Genomic DNA, 22,026 nt, shown 5'->3' with positions numbered 1-22,026 from the left:
CGTGTTGGTGTGAAGGGTATTTGCTCATTTTCCACCGAAATTTTCGATGCATGCCTTCTGAGTGCTTTGCGCATGATACTGTGTCGGTACTGCATTCATATTACTGCCGCGTGCAGATACACTATAGAATGGGTGATTTATTTTTATATTCTTCTAGATACGTGGCGCCACACCTAAACGCATATGTAGTTCTCAGCATGCGTGCCGTTTAGCATGGACGTTTAGATGTCGTGTACTATCTTCTGTTTCGTCTTGAAATCGTGAAAACGACTGTTTGACAATAGCATGACACTATCATGGCTCGTCATGGTATCGTCATAGCTTAATGACGACGCAATGTGGACAAGGGCATGACGATGACCGCCTGACACTGACTGCTTCATCCTGATGGCATGAAGGCGACGATTTGGCGATGACTGAATAAGAACAACTACGTGATGTCTGCGTAACGATGACGACAGCGGTGGCAATTCTGACATAACCATGGTGGCATGGCGGCGATGACAACCATGGACGCGACGCCAGCTGACACCGGTGTTATTTATTTACTTATTTTATTTATTCATATCTGTTACCCTTAGGGCCAGTGGCATTAGAGATGGGAGTGGTACAACTAGAAGCTCATAATTATAAACATTGGTAGATTCATGTTAATACAACGTTACCTTAGGTTAAACAAACCATAGTAATTTCAAGCTAAAATACAAAAGCATGGTGTTCTTTTCATCAGTCGTGCGATGACGGTGACCACGCGATTACGATGGCTTCACAAGGAGGCGTGACTACGACAGCATGACAAACATGGCGTTTTGAGTGACGGCAGCGCTATAGCGGCTACTGTATGATTACGAAGGCGACGACAACAGTGACAATAATAGCATGGCAAAAGAATGACTTCGATAGTGCCTGGATTGGTTAAAGACAGCCCGCCGACCAATGTGGCCGATCCACGCACCTAGTGTGTTTTCCCTGTCTCTCCTCGATCCTCTTCTAGGCGCAGTTCTCTTGTGGGAATCGCTCAGCGTCCTCATAATTCTGAAGCGCGAAGGTACGATAGACTGCTACATTATTTGAACAAACCCCACACCGAACTCTTGCCTTGAGTACAAAAGATACGCGAATGATACACTACTTGAACCTTGAACAATCTCTTAATCACTGTTGTGACAACTGCGATGCTGAATAACGGTTCAACCTGATCATTTAGAATGTCCATTATATAGACATGAAATAATATTTGATCAATGTGAAAGAGGACAAAAGCTTTCCCGCACCGCTAACACTGAGAAGCACTTTAGCTATCGTGCCTTTTTTCTATAAGCAGCGCTAGCCTTTGAATTTGATTTCTGCTAAAATTTGGAACACTGATTAGCCTTACAAGCTCCAGGGTATGCTTTGTGCGCACTAGACAGTCCTAATTAAATTTTACGTCACCTCACATCTAATTACAAGTGCTCTCCTTTCACGCCCAAGACATATACTTTCCTTTTTTATTTCTTTTCTAGCCCTCTCACTCATAAGGACTCAAGATCTTCCATTCCCTTACCACGCGCGTGCCATAAAGAGAGTTCGTCTTCCTTCGCTTTCCCTCTCATTATGCCACTTGAAAGAAAAAGAAACGACAAAAAGGAGCTAAGTTAGGTCAAGTCCTCAAGTGTGGACGTGATTTATACTAAACGTAATGACAACAATAAGAGCGACAACAGTTTCAAAAGCTCATCATTACTTTTCATAGCCTCCAATGTGACCAATTGCCCTCGTGGGTATTAGCCATTATTTGAGGCCGCAACAACAACTCGGCGTCAGCCTGTGTTCAGTCCGAGGAAAAGAAGACGTAGTCGCTCGTGAAGGTCATACGTTGTTTCTTGCATCTCTGCAGGAAGGAACTTCGCTGCTACCTCACTACTGGTAAGCTAGTCTCATGCTCTCCTATTTATGTTACCACCAAACATGTTGCTCTCTCTCGCTCTCTCTCTGACGTTTTCTGTGCGGCGGACGTACAGTGCCCGACATAAAATTATTCACTGTGTTACATCGCAAGGTCCATCATTTCTTTCCCTATTTTAGTAGTATTCTAGCATTACAAGCTTGCCATGCCACCGCTGAAATAATCAGTAGGGTTGTGATTTAGCAGTATTCTAGTGTTACAAGCTGGGGAGACGAATGCTCAAGGTTGATGGTGATGAATTCAGCTTAGGAGACGCCCCACCGTAGTAATGCGACCATTTGCTACGTACCCCGTGTGATACGCCTGGATACACGAGCTTGTGCGCGCATAAAAGTAGTGACAGACGCACGCATGTCACTGGTCCTTTCCCTTCGCCATAGCAACGTGAATTTTTGTTTGCCCGACCAGGTCTAATTGCGAAATGCTTTATTGCCTGAATGGCTCCACGACACCTGAGTCACATTGAAATATTCTGCCAAAAATTGTTGCAGAGCAGGCTGAAATCCTCTCACGCCGTTGCGTACGAAACCGAATTTGGCCAAGTAAACTTCCGAAGTAGGCAGTGTGAAATGGGGAGCACTGCGTTCATAGAGAAAAGAAAGCCGGCAGATTTCGCGCCCTATGGTATATAATAAGAAGCAGCGGGGGGGGGGGGGGGGGAGCCTACCAAGTTAACGAAACAAAACCTTGAGAGCACAAAGACGCAGGCTGCTCCTTTATGGCGTACATGACACGCATATCGCAATATTCATGCGATGACCTATGATTTAAGTTCGCCGTACACTCTTGTCAAGCTATGCCAATTTTGGTACATAAAACGTTAACGAAACGACCTTGAGAGCAGCAAGCCGTAAGCGCCTGTTTCATGACTTACATGACACGCATGTCATGACCGCTAATTTATGTTCGTCATACATTCTTGTCATCCTATGCCAATTTTGGTACATACCAAGGCGTAGGCGGCTGTTTCATGACCCATATGACCCGCATGTCATGACATTCATGTCATAACCTATGATTTACGTACGTCATACACTCTTGTCATGCTATGCCAATTTTGGTACATTCCAAGACGTAGGTGGCTGTTTCGTGATGTACATGACACGCACTTCATGACATTCATGTCATGACCTGTCATTTGTGTTTGTCATACACTCTTGTCATACTATTCCAATTTGTTGTACCGTCTAGCGTGTAGCGTGTTTGTAGCATTGAATGCTTTTGCCTAAAACTATTGTACTGAGGATGCTAGGTTCTTGGATATTACGCGAAAGAAAGCAAGGCAACAGACATTTCTAAAAGAATGCTGGGGAAAACATTACTACGCATGTGACTTTTCATTATACGATAGTCTGAAAGAGATCTTTACCAGATAAATTTGATGCGAATATGGCTCGAACCTTCTGTCTCAACAGTTTCCCAATTATACCAAGTATCTTTATTTTCCCTTTATTGATTTTATTATTGCACAAAAGGGTTCATTCTTTGTCGTATAAGAACAAAATCTCTCTGAATAAACACACAACTTTGTATGTGTCGGCGTAAAATAAATCACTCTGAAGATGACGCTCCAGCTGGAGCTCCAGCAAACATATACATAGACCGTACGGTGGGATAAAACCTGAGCCAAAGTGAACTATGACAAGGACATGAAAGAGCTGTATGCGTAGAAATTGATTCTCTGGCTTGTTTTCATGGCTGCAAGAAACTGGCTTTACTGTTCACACAGGTCGTTATCCCTGAAAAAGAAGCGGTATAGTAGCTGCCATGCTATTTCATCAAAACCGGATAATTGCTAGTACGTAGGTAGAAATCTTGGAGGATACAACGCAAACTTAGAGACGATAGAAAAGGAAATTTAGGTGTATATCAATGTACCACGGGAAGATAACAATATAGATTGGAGCAGAAGGGAGCTCTTGTTATTTGTTTTGAGGTTAAAATGAATTGTGGCTGTGAAAGTGACGTAATGTGCAGAACAGATAATCAGGGGTCAGTTCGTGATAACCGGAACAGACAGCCTGTCGTTACTTGCCTGATGGCCAATATTTTGGTGCAGAAAGTAACCGGAGTAACGGAATGCAGGCTACGAAAAGGTAGCGAATTTGCGCGTGACGGAGCATTAGGTCTTCGGGCGACTTTATATCTGATACCCATGAATTTAATCAGTAAATGCCAGGCAGGGTATATTTGCAACTCATGATGGAGGCATTTGACCCTAAGTTGACATAAATAAGCTGAACATTACGAAAAGCATCACGAACTGTGCTGGCTAGGGCTGTCCACCTTTCGTAGCAACCATGGGGAGCCCCGGAAGAAGTTGGAGTGAAAGACGAGCTCCATCTACGTCACAAAAGAATATCCGCGAGCAACTCAGTAAAAAAATTATGTACCATAAGAGCGATGTATTTTGGTATGCCATTTTCAGCCTTAGCATTAGTGAACCATCTGTGACCTAATTCTGTCTTCAACAGTAGGTTCCTACGCCAGTAAATAGGCGAAGGAAATTACACAGCAGATCTGATTTTACTTTTCAAATGTCAAAAACAGTACCACTGTAGGCAAGAGAACCGAAAAGCAAATGAGCACTCGGGTGTTGTCTAGTCTGAATTTATTTTTCTTTCCTGGTCCCATGTTCAGTGCTACTTAGCACTGTTTGTCAAAGCAAGCACGGATTTTATGCGAAGCATATTACTAGAGCTCAACCCAGCTCCTCAGGCGCGGCGGTGTCGCCTTCAATACCACGTGACACCGTGACGTCACGACAGAGGAGAAACGGGGCTCCAACTCGCGCCGTCGCTCGCGGCGTCGCGGCGGTATATAAGCAGCTGCGCTTGCCTCTGCTAGACACTCACGAGGTGAGATGCCTCCTGGAGACAGAGCTGCTCGTTGGAATGAGAAGCGAAGGTTGCGGCGTGCTACAGAGACTGTTTCTAGGTGGCTTTGCTACGGCGCAGCGACTACGCGCCCCGCATCGGACGCGGTAAGCGTCGAGCAACGCAGCGTTCGGCGCGACAACGAAATGTGCGCCTGAGCAAGCGCCGCACGCCTGAGCCGACGCCGACGACACCGGCTTTTCTGCGACACGAGCTCCTTAACGCTGTCGCGTTAAAATAAAGGCTAGTATGCTTCGCATCCTGGGCTTAACCTTAGCTAAGCCACAGGAAGTTTTTTTTTTGTTGACCTGCACACTATGTTGTTCTCTGAACGCAGTATATCTCGCATGCACCGGTCAACAGATGGCCAGCGAGAACAACGCTGATCCCGTGCACTCTGAAAGCATCGCCGGCCCGGAGAGCGCACTCCCCGTGTGCCGCATTTGCTTCCAGTATGCGAACGAAGAACGCGGACCACTCGTGGCTCCATGCTCTTGCAAGGGCTCCATTGGTCTCACGCACAAGTCTTGCCTGGAACAGTGGCTGCGGCAGCGCAAAACGGACCAGTGCAACGTCTGCCTCGCCAAGTTCAACATCCGCAGGACGCCTGCCGTGAGTGCAGTGACTGGTGGCGTTGCTTTAATAGCGTTGATTACCAACAGATGCTCAAGTTTATCAATAAGCCAAGTAATATTTGTTTGATGTTTCTTTTTTGCGTTAAGAGACTGCACATGAGCCATACGAGTTTTTAAGGAGGGAGTCATGACCACTCGTCTTCGACTCGCGCTAATTTGCCGAGAAGATAAATTGCCATAAAAATTAATTACACACTCTGTGCTCACGGAAATTCAGTCCCTGAAATCTGTAAATAGAGAGTACTGCAGCTTCGTAATTGCAAGCACTCTCATGGCTACGTTACACAGACACAAGTTCACAAAACGCTAGAAACTGTTGGACGTGTTAGTCAAAGTGATGCTTTGCGTATGAAAAGAAACTCTGGATGGGAACGGTGATAAACGTGTGAGAGGAACAAGCAGACGAAATACACAGCTCGGTTTCCTTTTGGCCCTGCTTCTAGCGCTGTTTTCTGTCAAAGCATGCACCGGCGATCTCATTTATTCGAGGCAAACAAAATGCCTCCATGTCTGGTATTCCAGCGCATCCCTCCCGCCTTCCGAGACAGTCAAACTATCAGCTGAGCGAGTTACCTAGCGCATCGAAATGCCAGGGCGAAGTAATCTACAACTCCCGAGTAATAAAACATTAAATACACAAATTACATTCGCAGACATGCTCAAGTAGGAGGAAGTTCCATAAAGAAGAACAAACGGGTGGGGGCTCCCATCCGACTGAGCAGAGCTAGCAGCCGTTCTGTTGCTATTATTGATAGAAATCGTAGACACAACGTGCAGAAGAAGCGATTGTGCTTGTAAATGAAAAGAAATAGACTTTTATTTCACTCTGATGCTTTTTCACTTTATTAATAGTAAGCAGGTTATTGGATCTTTAACCTCATACGTTAACATTTTCGGATGTAACTGAAGAGATTACCCCACACAGTCAGTTGAACTTTTTTAGAGTGCTTCAATTGTGGCCTAGGGCTAACTGGAGCCTTTTATTTGTCATATCATTCCTTGAGCATGGCATATGGAGCTAGGAATATGACGTTATTGAAACCATTATCTGGCAGACTTTGTGATGCGATCGGTTGACTAATGTTCTTGACATATTGGTTGTACTCGGTCGCTCACCGATTCTCCCCCGGCGCGCTTGTGACACTTGACAAGCCCCGTGACTCGTAAAGCGCCGCAATGGTGAACGATAGAGGTAGTGTTATAGTATATATATATATATATATATATATATATATATATATATATATATATATATATATATACGAACATGGCCCTAGCAAGGTCAGCACGAGAACGACTACTTTTCGTAATTTTGTACTTCCTGTTTGTTCATCACGTGTAGACGAGACTGCCGCTGGCGCAGCCGGCACTTGTTTGGCTTTTGGTCAGTGCACAGGGCCTGAGCGCCTCCGTTACGACCAAATAATGAGGAGGAGCAGGTAAGAGCCGTCGGGACTGCCCGACGATGGTGGAGGGTTTACGTCTTCGTAGGTGACTCGGAGAATAATCGTCTAAGTAAACGGTCACCTCATCCAGAGCTCACTGCAGGGAGGACCAAATGGCTCGAAAGGCTCCTATTAGAACCCCGTGTCTACAAAAGTACATGGTCGGTGTATACGGAGGTGCCAATGCCGTGCCGGAGGTCTTACGGAACGGTTGAAGGGAGAGACACCAGGCGCCAAGTTAAAAAAGAAGGGGCTCAGAACGAATTCCAGCGGCACACTGCAAGAAATCGTGTAAAAAGAGTTCAACGGTTTTGTCATCCCTACGCAAAGGATGTACCCCGGGAGGATGACCGTAACGAAATGCTGTAAGCAACCCGTCGCACTAAGGTCGTTGAGAAAGCGCCCGACGACCAAGTTAGCCAGGCCATTCAGGACGCTTTCTGCGCAGAGAAGCTCCGCGAGTGCCATTTCACGAGATCCTCCGGCGTCCTCCTGACAGACTGGATCTATGCGATTCAGCAGTGTAGTCTGCTGGGCATTGGTGACGACGGAACCCGGTCTGCTGTACCGGGAAGTCGAGGGCCCCTGAGATCTACTCAAGGCGCGCAAGGCCAACGACTACAGCACCATCTACGCAGCTGAGGATTAGCGAGACGGGCCTGTAGGAGGTGAATGCATTGGCGGACTTTCTAGGCTTCAGGACCGGCGCAACGGGAGCCCTCAACCAAGCTTCTGGAAGGCAGCCAGACCACCGGATGTCGTTCAGGTAGCCCAGCAGCCGCTCCTTCTCTTGTTGAACCAAGTTCGGCAGCACCTAGACAAAGAAGCCTTTCACCCACGCTGCAGAAGACGAGTTAATCATGTCGCGCCGTGGAATTCACACGACTCTCGTAGCTTCGGAAAAATATTACAGTACAGCATTTAATGAGAGTTCCTCATGAATCGCGTATTGCGGCTGCGACGACCAGAGAGAAGCAGCACGGCAGGTATCAAATTTCAAACACGCAGCAGCAAGCAACGCAACCTCCGTTATAGCACTGAAGCGACGGTGTGACCAAACCATCAGTGAAAATGCAACGCGAAACGCCGGCGTCGATGAGCAGCCAGAAAAAAAATTCAGTGGCGCTTTAGCGATAAATTCGTGCAAAATGCGTTAGCATTACGACGCACCCCTTTGAGGTCCCGTATTCAGGATGTAAACCAAGTGCACCACTTTGCAAGGTGTTTTTTTTGGAAGCTTACGCCACATACGCGTGGCGTGAGCTCACGCCATATATATATATATATATATATATATATATATATATATATATATATATATATATATATATATGTATATATATATATATATATATATATATATATATATATATGTGTGTGTGTGTGTGTGTGTCTGTGAGTGTGTGTGTGTGTGTGTGTGTGTGTGTGTGTGTGTGTGTGTGTGTGTGTGTGTGTGTGTGTAAAGGGGTTGAGCGCGTCACAACCACGATCTAAGTCTGAGGCACGCGCTACTACGGGGATTCCGGATTAATTTTGACCACCTGAGATCCGTTAACGTGCACCTAAATCTAAGCACACGGACGGTTTCCCAATTCGCCCCATCTAAATGCAGCGGCCGTGGCCACGATTTGATCCCGCTACCTTGCACTTAGCAGCGAAACGCCATAGCCGCTAAGACACCACGACTGGTGAGCTCACTTGGCAAGCGTCCGGCCCCTTCGAGGAACGAAGTGCAACTAACGGTGGTCCGGAACAGACCATCGTCAGTTGCACTGTAAATGTAGAATGTTTGTGCAACAAAATGACAGCCACACAGGCCTAATAGGCAGATAGAATGCGGCGCTAGATGCCGGCTAAAATAATTACAATGAAATTTTGGTGGTGTACGTGCCACAACTAGGGTCCGATACGGAGACATGTCGTAATGGGGGACTTCGAAAGAATTTTGACATTCTGGAGATCTTTAACCTGCATATAAATCTTAGTAGGAGAGCGAGTGTTTTGTATCTGGCCACATCTCCTCTGCCGACCGGATTTGGTAGCGCCTGTGTAGGTATAGAAAGACATATTTTGGGGATAACAGAAATTACATAGGAAACGCGGAGCCCACGCGCCGTATAGGTATTCACTTGACTGAACTTTACATCGTGTTTGCGAAGGACGTTTTCGTTTAGCTACCGCTTGCAAGTATACAGGGTCTATCAGCTAAGTTGGCAAAACTTAAAAAAAAACATCCACGTGTGAGTTAGGAAAATTCAACCAACCTAGGGTTGTTGGCTTTACTCTGGAGTAACTCAAATTATTTAATGTAATGAGCTTATGTAATGAATTAGTGATAATGAATTGGGAAGCTGTTGAAAGGGACAGGAGTTGGTGAAAAAACGCATTCCACGGATAGAATACGCTGCCGAGAGCATCTAGGCCAAATTTTGCTGTCGATCGCGGCGCGTGGAGCTCGCAAGCGGAGCACTAAGTCACATTTCTCAAAGGCTATCTTTTGAAACGAGACCTTCTTCGTATTCATTTCGAAGCTGCCGGTGGCTTGCCTATGTTGTAATAGGCATGACTCCCATAGACGGCTGCTATTGGCTGATAGCTGGAATCTATCACGAAGGGTGTTTTGATCAGTTCGCTGCAGTACTGTTGCCTCGTACTGTCTTTCCAGCTCTATGACAGCCTCATCTTGACCGTTTCTGTCGGTACAGGCTGCTCTGTCAGCGCTGGCCTCATCGTGATTCCCACTACGCTTGTCTCGTTCATTGCAGCGAAGATGATGTCGATATCGTACGGCATCAGTGCTGCATCGGACGGCGACCGCATTTACATGGGGACAAAATGCAAAAATGCCACGTGTCATGCATAGAGTGCACGGTAAAGATCCTCGGGTGATCAAAATTTATCCATTGTAGCCCTATGGCGTGTCTTCTAATCAGGCAGTGGTTTTCACACGTAAAACTCAGAGTCTAAGTTAATGAAGTAGTGAGGAAACACTGTTAGGCGCCTCTATTTGATAGTAGCAAAGAAAGCTTTATCAAAATATTTTTCAACGGGAGCTTACAGGGTGTTTCAGCAAAGTCGCGCCCATTGGGAAAGAAATATATACGCGTCAGTTACATGAATGCAACCAACTTGGTATTACCGTTCGCTGTACCGTTCAGGAAATGAACATATATTTTACAATGAGCTTAGGTAATTAAGAATCATTAGGCAGCCAAGCCTTAAAGTGGTCATTTAAACTCCAAATCTCCAATGCTTTCTTCAAGATCTTCATTACCATTGCGTTTAAATCGATGATATTGCTACGGAATAGTATTACCGATGACGAAGAGGCGAGCAGTACGAAGACAACGACAACGATTGGAGGCTAGCGCGGGCTGTTGCCTCTTGGCCAAGTGCGGCGTATTACGTTGTAAATATACTTGTATATAGCTTTTCATTTGCGTCTTCCTACGTAACATATCTGGTGGAGGTGGACGTTCCCTGTACCTCGTCACGGAGCTTCGCAGTGGACGGTACGTCGAGCCTAGCTTCATGGCTCCCGGCGACGACAATTCGACTCAGCCGCCTCCGACCCCTCCTGCCACTTCGACGACCTACATCTCTCCCTGCTCCTCGTGATCCTGGCGTATTCTCGGGCAAAGATGGGGACGACGTCGACGACTGGATCAGCCTGTACGAACACGTCAGCCGCAATAACCGGTGGGACCCTACTATCATGCTCGCCAACGTAGTATTTTACCTCGGTGGCACACCTCGAGTTTGGTTTCGGACGCATGAAGAGGAGCTCAACAGTTGGGATTCGTTCAAGCAAAAGCTCCGAGACTTATTCGGCAACCCCTACGGTCACAAACTTGCCGCGCAGAAGGCGCTTTCCGGCCGTGTGCAGACGTCAACAGAGCCCTATGTCACGTACATTCAGGACGTCCTGGCTCTGTGCCGCAAAGTTGATGCACACATGCCTGAGTCAGACAAGGTATCCCACATCCTCAAAGGCATTGCCGATGACGCCTACAACTTGCTCGTGTTCAACAACGTCGCGACGGTGGATGCTGTTATCAACGAGTGCCGCCGCCTGGAACTCGCTAAAAGCAGACGTATCGATCAGCAGTTTGCCCGTTTGCCCAACACCCCAGCGACTTCTTCCTGTGCCGACGCTCCTCGTCCCAACAACACCGGAGATATTACCAAGATCGTTCGGCGTGAGATTTAGGCCGCCTATCCGGCTGCCTTCGACTCCAGCCCCACCAACGCACCGGCAGTCACGGTTTTCCTGATCCAGGCAGTTGTCCGCCAGGAGTTCGAAAACATGGGCCTTCACACCATCTGCTCGGCCCATCACCCTGATACCCATCCGGCTTCTTCGATTCCGCCCCGTCCCGCATCGTCTTACCCACCACGTTTCCGCAACCCAGCTGAATGGCACACTGCTGACGACAAGCCCATTTGTTTTCACTGCCGTCGCATCGGGCACATTTCTCGGCACTGTCGAAGTCGCTGGACTTCCCCGACCCGGTCTGCTTATACTGCCTATTCTCGCCTCTCGGGTGGCCCTTCTCGTCCTTATGCCGCACGCTCCGATAATGCCGCCACCGACTCTCCTGCGCCGAACCGCCCCTATTCTCGTTCACCTTCGCCCCAAGGACGACAATCTCGCTCTCCCCAGCCCCGTCGCTCCTTTTCGCCGACTCCCTTCGGACGCCGCTCCCAGCCGGAAAACTGAATGATGCAGCGCCTCGAGGTGACGCTGCATTGCTCCCTACGCCGCCAAATCCTCCACTGACGTTGCCCACTCATCTGAACCTTCTTGACGTGCAAGTCGACGGTGTTCCTGTATCTGCTCTTATAGACACTGGGGCGCATTTGTCGGTAATGAGCGCGGACTTTCGTACCCGCCTGAGAAAAATAATCACGCCCGCCACGACGCTTGTTGTCCGTGTCGCCGATGGCGGAACAGCCCCCGTAATTGGTATGTGTGCCGCCCGCGTCTTCTTCGCCGATCGCTCAACAGTCGTGCTATTCACGGTCATCGCCCACTGTCCCCATGACATCATCCTCGGCTTAGACTTCCTCTCCGCACATTCTGCTCTAATTGATTGTTCCGCCAGTACTCTCCGCCTTGACCTGCCTGTTCTGGATCCCGCTGAACCACACCCCAGTCGCCTCAGTTCCGTCGACTTTGTTCGCTTGCCACCTACGGCACTGACTTACGTTGACCTAGTGTCATCGCCACCAGTGCCCGACGGTCACTATATCGCGGCTCCTATACAAGACGTCCTCCTTACACACGGGATCACGGTACCTCATACCGTTTTATCTATTACGGCTAATTGCGTCTGCCTGCCCGTTGTCAATTTTGGCTTGACGACACAAGTGCTGCCACGCGGGATGTCTCTGGCCCAGCTTTGCTCATTCGAAGACCACTCAATAGCATCTATTGAGGTAGACAGCCATTCAGCCGATCCTCCTCTACCATCTCAGTCGACAACTTGCGCCATCGCCGACTTACAGAAAATGATTGCGCCCGACATGCCGTCCGAGCACGCTCGTGAGCTCTACCGCGTTCTGTTTTCCTACAACGATATTTTTGACTTTCACGATCGTCCTTTGGCCCAAACTACAACTGTTAAACATCGCATTAATACCGGCGATGCCCCTCCTATTCATCGCCGCCCGTATCGAGTGTCACCGGTTGAGCGTCAAGTTATTCACGCTGAAGTTCGCAAAATGCTTGCCAATAACATCATAGAACCGTCATGTAGTCCATGGGCGTCACCGGTTGTACTGGTAAAAAAGAAGGATGGCTCATGGCGCTTTTGCGTGGATTATCGGCACCTTAACAGGGTTACCAAAAAGGACGTGTATCCCCTACCTCGGATCGATGACGCCCTTGACTGCCTCCATGGTGCTCGCTACTTCTCTTCTATTGACCTCCGCTCCGGCTACTGGCAGATTGCTGTGGACGATCTCGACCGTGAGAAGACTGCTTTTGTAACTCCGGACGGTCTTTATCAATTCAAAGTGATGCCGTTTGGTCTATGTAACGCTCCTGCCACTTTTGAGCGCATGATGGACTCCCTTCTTCACGGTTTCAAATGGTCCATATGCCTGTGCTACGTCATAGTATTCTCCCCAACGTTCGCTACGCACCTCGAGCGCCTCTCGGCAGTCCTGGACGTTTTTCGTCGCGCCGGTCTGCAACTGAACGCATCGAAGTGCCAATTCGGCCGTCGCCAGATTACCGTCCTTGGGCATCTCGTTGACGCGAACGGAGTGCAACCGGACCCAGGCAAGATCCATGCTGTTACGCACTTTCCTGTTCCGAAGTGTGTCAAGGATGTGCGCAGCTTCATCGGCCTTTGTTCCTACTTCCGCCGTTTCGTGAAAAATTTCGCGGCCATCGCACGACCACTAACCGAGCTTTTGAAAAAAGACGCCCCTTTGCAGTGGGGCGATAACGAGGCCTCTGCATTCTCGCATCTAATCGACGTTCTCACAACGCCTCCCGTTCTGGCCCATTTCGATCCTTCTGCGCCTACCGAAGTTCGTACTGATGCCAGCGGTCACGGAATTGGCGCAGTACTGGCACAACGCCAGCGCGGCAACGACCGTGTTATCGCTTACGCCAGCAGGCTCCTCTCACCCGCGGAGCGCAACTATTCCATCACTGAGCGTGAGTGTCTGGCCCTAGTTTGGGCGGTTGCGAAGTTCCGCCCATACTTATATGGCCGACCCTTTTCCGTTATCACAGACCATCACGCGCTTTGTTGGTTATGCTCATTGAAAGACCCTTCAGGAAGACTTGGTCGCTGGGCCTTACGCCTCCAAGAATATTCGTTCTCTGTCACCTACAAATCTGGCCGACTACACAAGGACGCTGACTGCCTGTCTTGCTACCCGGTAGACGAGCCTGACGACGCCGACAGTAGTACCGCCGACGGCATTTTCTCTGTGTCTGCCTTCGCTAACATCGCCGATGAGCAGTACCGAGACCTATCGCTGCGAGTACTCATCGAGCGTCTGTGCTCTACACCTACCGACGCATCCGTTCGCCGATATGTCCTCCAGGGCGGCATTCTGTACCGAAGGAACTTCCTTCCTGACGGATCTGATCATCTTCTTGTCATGCCAAAACATCTACGACAGACTGTGCTCTTTGAGATGCATGACGCACCTACAGCAGGACATCTTGGCGTAACCCGCACGTACGACCGCGTCCGCCGCCGCTTCTATTGGCCTGGTCTCGCTCGCTCCGTCCGACAGTATGTTGCTGCCTGCGATACCTGCCAGCGTCGGAAAACACCTCAGGTGCTACCTGCCGGTCATCTCCAGCCGATCACTGTCCCTGTGGAACCGTTCTTTCGTGTTGGATTAGACCTCCTCGGTCCCTTTCCCACGTCATCCTCTGGGAACAAATGGGTAGCCGTCGCAACTGATTACGCCACCCGATACGCTATCACGCGGGCTCTCCCTACCAGTTGCGCCACTGACGTCGCGGACTTTCTCTTGCGTGACATTATCTTACTTCATGGCGCCCCGCGACAGCTGCTCACTGACCGTGGTCGTAACTTCCTCTCGAAAGTTATCGCCGACATTGTACGTTCCTGCTCCACTCAACACAAGCTGACTACCTCATACCATCCTCAAACCAATGGCCTGACAGAGCGGTTAAACCGTACTCTTACCGACATGCTCTCAAAGTACGTTTCCAAGGACCACCGCGACTGGGACATTTCCCTTCCTTACGTCACATTCGCTTATAATTCTTCCCGGCACGACACCGCCGGATTTTCTCCCTTTTATCTGCTCTACGGTCGCGAACCGACCTTGCCCCTTGACACGGCACTTCCTCCTGCTTCGATCTCAACAAGCGAGTATGCGCGCGACGCCATCGCTCTCGCCGACCATGCACGCCAGCTTGCCCGTGCTCGACTGACGGACTCGCAAACCACTCAGCAGCGTCAGTACAACGCCCGCCACCGTGACGTACAGTTTTCGCCTGGTGCGCTCGTGCTCCTCTGGTAGCCCTCCCGTCACGTCGGACTTTCAGAGAAGCTCCTTTCGCGATACACAGGGCCCTACCGCGTGCTGCGCCAGCTGACGCCTGTGACGTACGAAATTGCCCCTGTGAGCTCAACCTCGTCATCTACTGTGGCACCTAGTGATGTCGTGCACGTCAGTAGGCTCAAGGCCTACTACACTGTTTCCAAGTCCGGCCTTTAGTCGCTCCGGGACGGCGCTTTTGCCGGCGGGGGTAGTGCTACGGAATAGTATTACCGATGACGAAGAGGCGAGCAGTACGAAGACGACGACAACGATTGGAGGCTAGCGCGGGCTGTTGCCTCTTGGCCAAGTGCGGCGTATTACGTTGTAAATATACTTGTATATAGCTTTTCAGTTGCGTCTTCTTACGTAACAATATAAAAGATGCTTAAATAACTATTTTTCATAGTATTTATCTAAGTAATTAGGAATAAGTAATTGCCTAAGCTCGTAGCTGCTCAAGAGGACAGCTAACAATGCTAAATTGGTTGCATTGTATTAATTCACACGTGGTTATACATAAAGTTTCGCCCCGCTTAGCTTAAACACCTTGTGGCATGCACAAGTTTGGACATATTTTCACCAATAAATGCCTTGCTCAGCATATGCTTTCGCACTCGAACACGGGGATTCAACGGAAGACGACCAAAGAGTGACATCGACGGAATGACGGCGGTGGTATCTGTGGTACAGCATGGCAAGAGTGGAACGACCATGGCTGCACGACTATGATGAAATGACGACGTTGATGTGACGACTACATGCTGAAAATTGTATGACTACACAATTGCTTAAGGTAACAGTTGCTCAAGAGTACATCTAACAATACGAAGTTGGTTGCATTCTATTAATTGACACATGTGACACATGGTCATATTTAAAGTTTCGCCCCACTTAGCTGAAACACATTTTAGCGTACATGCCAATGTTCGAAATATTTTTACCGGGAAATGCCTTGCTCATCATTAACTTTGGCGCTCAAACATGGGGATTCGACGCAAAACGACGAACGAGTGAAACTGCCGGAATGACGGCGATGGTATTGCTCTACAGCATGCCAACTGTGGAAGGACAACTGCTTTACCACGATGATGGAATGACGGCAATGAAATGATGAGGTTGCTGTGACGATGACTGAATGATGACAAGTGGATGACGACCACTGGTATGACGGCGATGGGATGACCATGGCGGCCCAACGACAACTGTATGACTACGACGCAATGACGACGATGACTACAAGGTGACGAGGTGTGAATGCCATCATGGCATGACAACGAGAGGACGACGCTGGAAGGATGATGTTATGACAACAATGGCGAGATGACGATTGGATTACGGCGCTACTGGAATGCCGGCAAGTGTATGATGACAGCGGCGTCAGGACTGCAACGGGTTGACGACGATAGTCTGTCTCCGAATGACGAGATCATGACAACGGCGAAATGGTGAAGATGACGAAATGACAACGCAATGGCAAAACACTGAAGATGGTGTAGCGATGAAGTCGTCATACATGACAATGAAGGAATAATTCCAAGGGCATTAAGCCGACAAAATAATGACGACGGCATAATGATGACGGCTTGCTTGTGTGGGAGCTCACGTCTTCTCTTACGCACGCCACCAGCCGCCCCCGAGCCGGCTCAATGAGGAGTATTTAGGAGGTGCTGGTCTGATCTATGTTATATAACAGTGAATCGTACAAGTTAGAACTTTGCTATATATATATCTATAAATATATACTTGAGAAAAAGCGGCAGCCATGCGAAACCGGAGAAGGTAGACGAAGGGCTCATTCACGCTAGCGGCTTGAGGAGGTCGCGAGGTCAAGTTGGCCACAAATATTCCAGTAAAGTCTCAAATAGTCGCAAATGATCGTCGTTTGGTCGATAAGTGGCAGCTCTCGGTATCGCTCCCTGCTCGATTTCCCTTTTGGGCAATGCCTGTCGCACACCATTAACCTATACTGGAGCAATCAGCGGCGAAAGAACAAGACGTCAGTACACGCGAACGCTTATTTTGCTTAGCATACGTGGTGATGCTAGCCGACTCGAAGGGCATCGATCGCGATACATTTCGTCGTGGCGATGGGCAATGAGCACTTGCTGGCGCGAACATCAGTCGCTGTCAGTCGTTCCTTGGTCGCCATCACGGCAGGTCGCAAGATCTCTGTCAGTCGCCGGTGGGAATGAGCACTAATTGTACTGAGCTGGGGTAATGGAAGTACTTGAAAGAGCCCGGATAGAGTGGATGTAGTGAATCGCGCGTAGTTGCGCGTTTGCAACGTATGGAATACATTTCTGGTATTATCTAAACAGAAACTTATAAATTGCTAATGGTGCGTGAACGGCTTTATGCAACTGAGCTCTCTTTGAAGTATGTGTTTCTGCAATTGGCACACATTAGCGAAAGCTTGATATTTCTTTTTTTAGATACGTGCGCTGCAGAATCAGAGTTCGTCGGTTCATTCCTTTGCTATAGCGCACCGTACCGTTAGATGACAATGAGGCGACTTTTTACAGCGAAGCTGTTTAACTCTCTAGGCCTGGTGCGCATACCACGCATACGTTCCCAGTGGGCGAGGGAAGGGGGTGGAGGGTCGGTTACCCTGGCCGTCTTACATCCGTATCACGGCAGGACCGGAGTGGCTAGGAATGCGTGGGCAGGTCCCGGAGATTGTGCAATACAATACCAGGCCGACAAGCGGCGCAGGTTAAGGAGGTTTTATGCACTCCGCCAACTTCAAAAAAGGAAGTGTAATACCTCGGGTCGAAACAGGGCCACATAAATTTGGACTTGAAAGAGAAATACTAGATATAGTACATAGAATAAAGGGCAGTTAGTGTAGAAATTTGTCCTTGATCCTCTTTATTTGTTTTATATCTTGTTTAACGAATAATGAGAGGGGGAAAGAGTATGACGATGACGCCTGGGTACACAGCCTGCGCTTCTGTGGGGATGACGTCACGCACGTCGGAGGTGATGGCCCGCCGGCAGGAGCGGTTGCGGCCTATGCATAGGACTGCGGTGAAAAGTATGATTTCATAATGTATGCGGCCCATGCATGCAGTTCATGTTCACTAGTAATCGTCTCCATGTGAATGTTCTCACACCATGAATTTTTCAATGGCAAGCACGTCGTTCGCGTGAACGCCCGGGTCGCCAATCTGTGGAAGGCGGTGCGAAGAGTTGGCCACCGTAGCCACGGTTTATCCAAGCCGGCCAGCCATGGTGCAGCGAGATCGCGGGAGCGGCCGACACCCTGGCCGCTCAGATCGAGCGGGAAAGCGTGTTCTATGCTCGCACTACCTGCACTTGAGCCCATCTTCTTCTTCGCCTGCTTTGGAGGTAACGGTCGAGCCGCTAAGACCAATGATCGAGGGTTCGACTTCCACATAAGTGCGAGAATTCAACTAGTCGCTCTCGCACTTCGCGACGCTGAGAGCAATGGAAGGTCCGCCCTTGTCCTCACTGACTCACAAGCGGCTTGTCGTTTATACCTGAATGGAACACTCCCTATACAAGCCATTCGAATCCTAGGTCGCACACTACAATGGACCCACGGTATCGTCTGGTGCCCCGGGCACGAAGGCCTGCGGGGCAACGAAGAGGCGGACTGCGCAGCTCGAGGTCTCACTAGCCGAGCGGCAGACCACACCGTTCTTCAGCCCCCGACAGACCGACGAGCGATCCACGAGTCATTAACGACAGGTCAACAAATACTGCAGGACCAACGGCTCGGAAGAACACAATATGCTCCCCCACACAAAGCTCTCAATAAACTGCAGGCAAGGGACTGGCGCCGCCTGCAAACTAACACATACCCACACTTGTCTCGTCTACACACAATCTACCCAGACAGTTATACGTCCAGAACATGTCCCTGGTGTAGCAACCACACAGCGACACTCGCGCACATAACACACGAATGCACCGACCGTCCGGGCGACGCAATTTCGCCACGAGTCACAACACACACACTCACTACGTGGTCTTGGGAGGCGAGACTCTCCGAACTGGACCTGGGAAGCCAACTGGCGACCCTCGACCAGGCCCGGCGCGCCGCGATCGCCAGTGGAGCCCTGTCAGAGGGAACCACCCAGGAATAAACCGCGCAAGGGTTTCTCCAATAATAAAGTTCCTCCTCCTCCTCCTCCTCCCACCGAAGGTCGTGGGTTCGAATGCCTGAATTAACGCTATATAAATTAGCTCCGCCTTTTTTTGGCGTTAGGAGTGGCAGCAGAGTCAGCTGTGGAAGAAGACGATGACGATCGCTCGAGCAGTGGCACGAGCCCGTGTCTGCGTTCGCCGAGCTCGCGTGACTTTCAGCACCGCACGCCGTGTTTTCCAGACCATCGCGGGTATCCCACGCATACGAGGTACAGAAGCAGCAAAAAGGGAGAGAAACGCTACCACGCGCGCAACAATAGCTATAAATTATGCTCGAAGCCACGAGAATGCTATGTCGAATGCTATGTCGAATGCTATGGCCTTGGTTTGTGTTCAATACGAATGCTAGTGCTCCACAGAGCTCTCGAGTTTTCGATTAGTCTAACATATATACATCTGGAGATTGTCCCGGCATTCTTAAATATATGCTTTCTTTTACCTATATACGAACTTGAAAAAAAAAATATTCGCTTCCTATGCTAACTTTAGGATTTCATGCTCACACGTAACATATTTTGGCGTTGGATTATCTGAACCATCGTTCTTTCTTTTCGCAGCCACTGTACAAATTTTTCGGAGTTTCTGACAACCGCACGGACGTGATGCGCATGGCCGTCAACGTGTTGTCCTGCGTGGGTGACGTGCTGGTGCTGGCCTTAGCCTGGACCTACGCGGCTAAAATTCTTGGCAGCCAGGGCTGGTTTGCCTATACTGTTATCGTCCTGGTGCTCCTCTTCCAGTCACTCTTTTGGTTGACTGTTGAAGGAATACGGGCATGGTGCGCTCTACCATCTTTCTTACACGATAGCCATACCACGTGGGTGTAAGGAAGTGTAACGTTTCACTGCGCGTGATATTTTAGTCAGTGAATTGTGTATATATAGGATGTCGCCGTTGAATGTAACCATCGTTCGAAATAATATGGTCTGTGCTTGTCGGCTCAAACGAACTCACTGCTGTCGAGGATCGCATAACCTAGTGCGTATTATTTTTTTCGTTTCGGAAAGGCAATTTGTAGTATGAACTAATTGCCTAATTTTTCTAAATAGTGGTTTCAGCAAGAAATTTTCAAAGTGAAAGCTTTAGATCGCATTTAGAAATAGCCGACTGAAGTGTTAACTAAGTACCATCGATGGAGCTTCTTGTACTTGCCTTTAAAGAGGTCCGCGAAATACAAGAACAACCGCATGATAGCACTACCATTTAAGCGCTCCCGGATGACCGATCAAGAAGCGCCATCCGCGTGTCTCTACAGCGCGGCGGGAGACATGCTTGGCGTTTGCGGTGACCGCAAGGAAGGCACCAGCAGCTGCTGACTCGTCATGAGAAGCAAGCGGTCACCGATTCTGTAGGAAGCAAAGCCCGGCCCACGTGGAGCCTTTTTGCACGCGAAAACGCGCCTCACGTGACACAACCGTGGCCGTGCCGCCCAATTGCACAGTCGTGGACCCAAGAAGCGAATACCGGAAGTGCATGTGGCAGCACTACTTGGGCGGCACGGCCGCGCGCATTTCTGGTGCAAGAAAGCTCCATGCGTAGGAGGCTTAAATAGTTAATGTAAATAATAGAACAATATTACTTTACTTCCCGACTGCAAAGAGAGAGGTCCTAGACATTACGCTACAAAACTTAAGCTCGAATGAAACATAGAAAGCGAACCATGCGTTATGGTGATTAGCCGAAAACAACATATGATGTAGCAACGACATCCGGTTCTTCGGTTTCTCTGCTGTCTTGGGGCCAAACGTTGACGACAGAAGCGGTAGCACGCGTCATAAAGGACGTATACCTGTACGCTGATTACGTATGCGCTGTTGAAAATTAGCCTTAACGGGCGCCTCACTCTAGTCTTTCCGCACCATAATATGTGAGCAAACAATTCCTTCTAAATTGATGTAGCACCATCACCGCTTTAAAACGCCCGCCGCTGGGTTCCTGACGACATCTCTGGGAATTTTGGAAAATTGTGTAATTCAGCTTTTTAGTGCGTCTGCTGTGGTGGTCTCGGTTCGATATACGGGGTCTTTGACGTATTCACCCGCCCCCTTCCCCCCCCCCCCCAAAAAAAAAATAAAGTTGAGTGCCATTCCACTCTCTGAAGGTGGATGACCAGTGAAGCTGTGTATGTGGGCCCCTTAATGACGAACTCTCCATTGCCGTGCGTCAAACGCCGTATGCGCATTAACGGCATGCGAGACGCGTATACTGGCTCCTCGTCGCTGTTGAGCCTCAGCAGATGGTGAGGCTCCGGCGGGTATTGGGGGCGACGACTTACGGAGTGGCCATCTGTCGGAAGCGCCACACTTGCGTCGTATGAGGGATAATGCGGCACCCTCCTCATAGGTTTGGCTTACGGCGCTCAATAAAAACACCACGCGGCAGCCCTCCTAGAGATTTCTGTAAGTACTCTCAAAACGACGGAAGATTCTACTATCAAACTAATAATATTGGGCAAACAGAAAGCATATAATCGTTTACAGACGCTATCTCTTTACCGAATATGTACAGTGAACGCCACTAAGCGCGGTCGTCGCAATAGAGCCTCCCGAACCGGCTTCTTGCGTGAAAGGTAGGCAAATTCTGAAAGCAAACTATGTGAATTATGTTATTGTAGTGGGCTATCTGTATAACCAAATGGAGCATAACAGACTGAAGCCTCAATGCAGCAATCGCACGGGTTCACAGCTACCAACTGCGCATCTGCGTGCATGTCGACTCACAACGTCTTGGTTTGGCTGTGAGAGCGTTTTCCCACCGTGCAGTGAGCTTCAGGCAGCAGAATATGAGCATTTCACAGTACAGAAGCAACCACTGTTGCGTGGATGCTATCAGAGCTGTTCAAAAATAAATTCGTTATAGAAACGCGGACGCATACGGAGACTGTGATGTGCCGTCGCACCGATTCAATG

At 49.1% G+C, this 22,026-nt stretch overlaps 1 protein-coding gene across 3 annotated transcripts in view; it reads left to right on the top strand.

The window, feature by feature from the left end:
* The first annotated feature begins 1,776 nt into the window (after positions 1 to 1,776).
* The window catches only part of LOC135912774 (E3 ubiquitin-protein ligase MARCHF2-like), a 38,411-nt gene continuing 18,161 nt past the window's right edge, over positions 1,777 to 22,026 (top strand). For 2 of the 3 annotated variants that reach the window (XM_070532851.1, XM_065445312.2), the window contains exons 1-3: positions 1,777 to 1,908; positions 5,162 to 5,436; positions 19,675 to 19,895. In XM_070532851.1, coding sequence (XP_070388952.1) covers positions 5,188 to 5,436; positions 19,675 to 19,895 — 470 coding nt within the window. In that variant the 5' untranslated portion in view covers positions 1,777 to 1,908; positions 5,162 to 5,187. The remainder of the gene's footprint in view (positions 1,909 to 5,161; positions 5,437 to 19,674; positions 19,896 to 22,026) is intronic. The other variant, XM_065445313.2, reaches the window with a different exon arrangement.

Source organism: Dermacentor albipictus, chromosome 2 (genome assembly GCF_038994185.2).
Source record: "Dermacentor albipictus isolate Rhodes 1998 colony chromosome 2, USDA_Dalb.pri_finalv2, whole genome shotgun sequence".
Classification (NCBI taxonomy): domain Eukaryota; kingdom Metazoa; phylum Arthropoda; class Arachnida; order Ixodida; family Ixodidae; genus Dermacentor; species Dermacentor albipictus.
The sequence above is the reverse complement of the archived record's forward strand: the minus strand, read 5'-3'. Positions and strand labels throughout refer to the sequence as shown.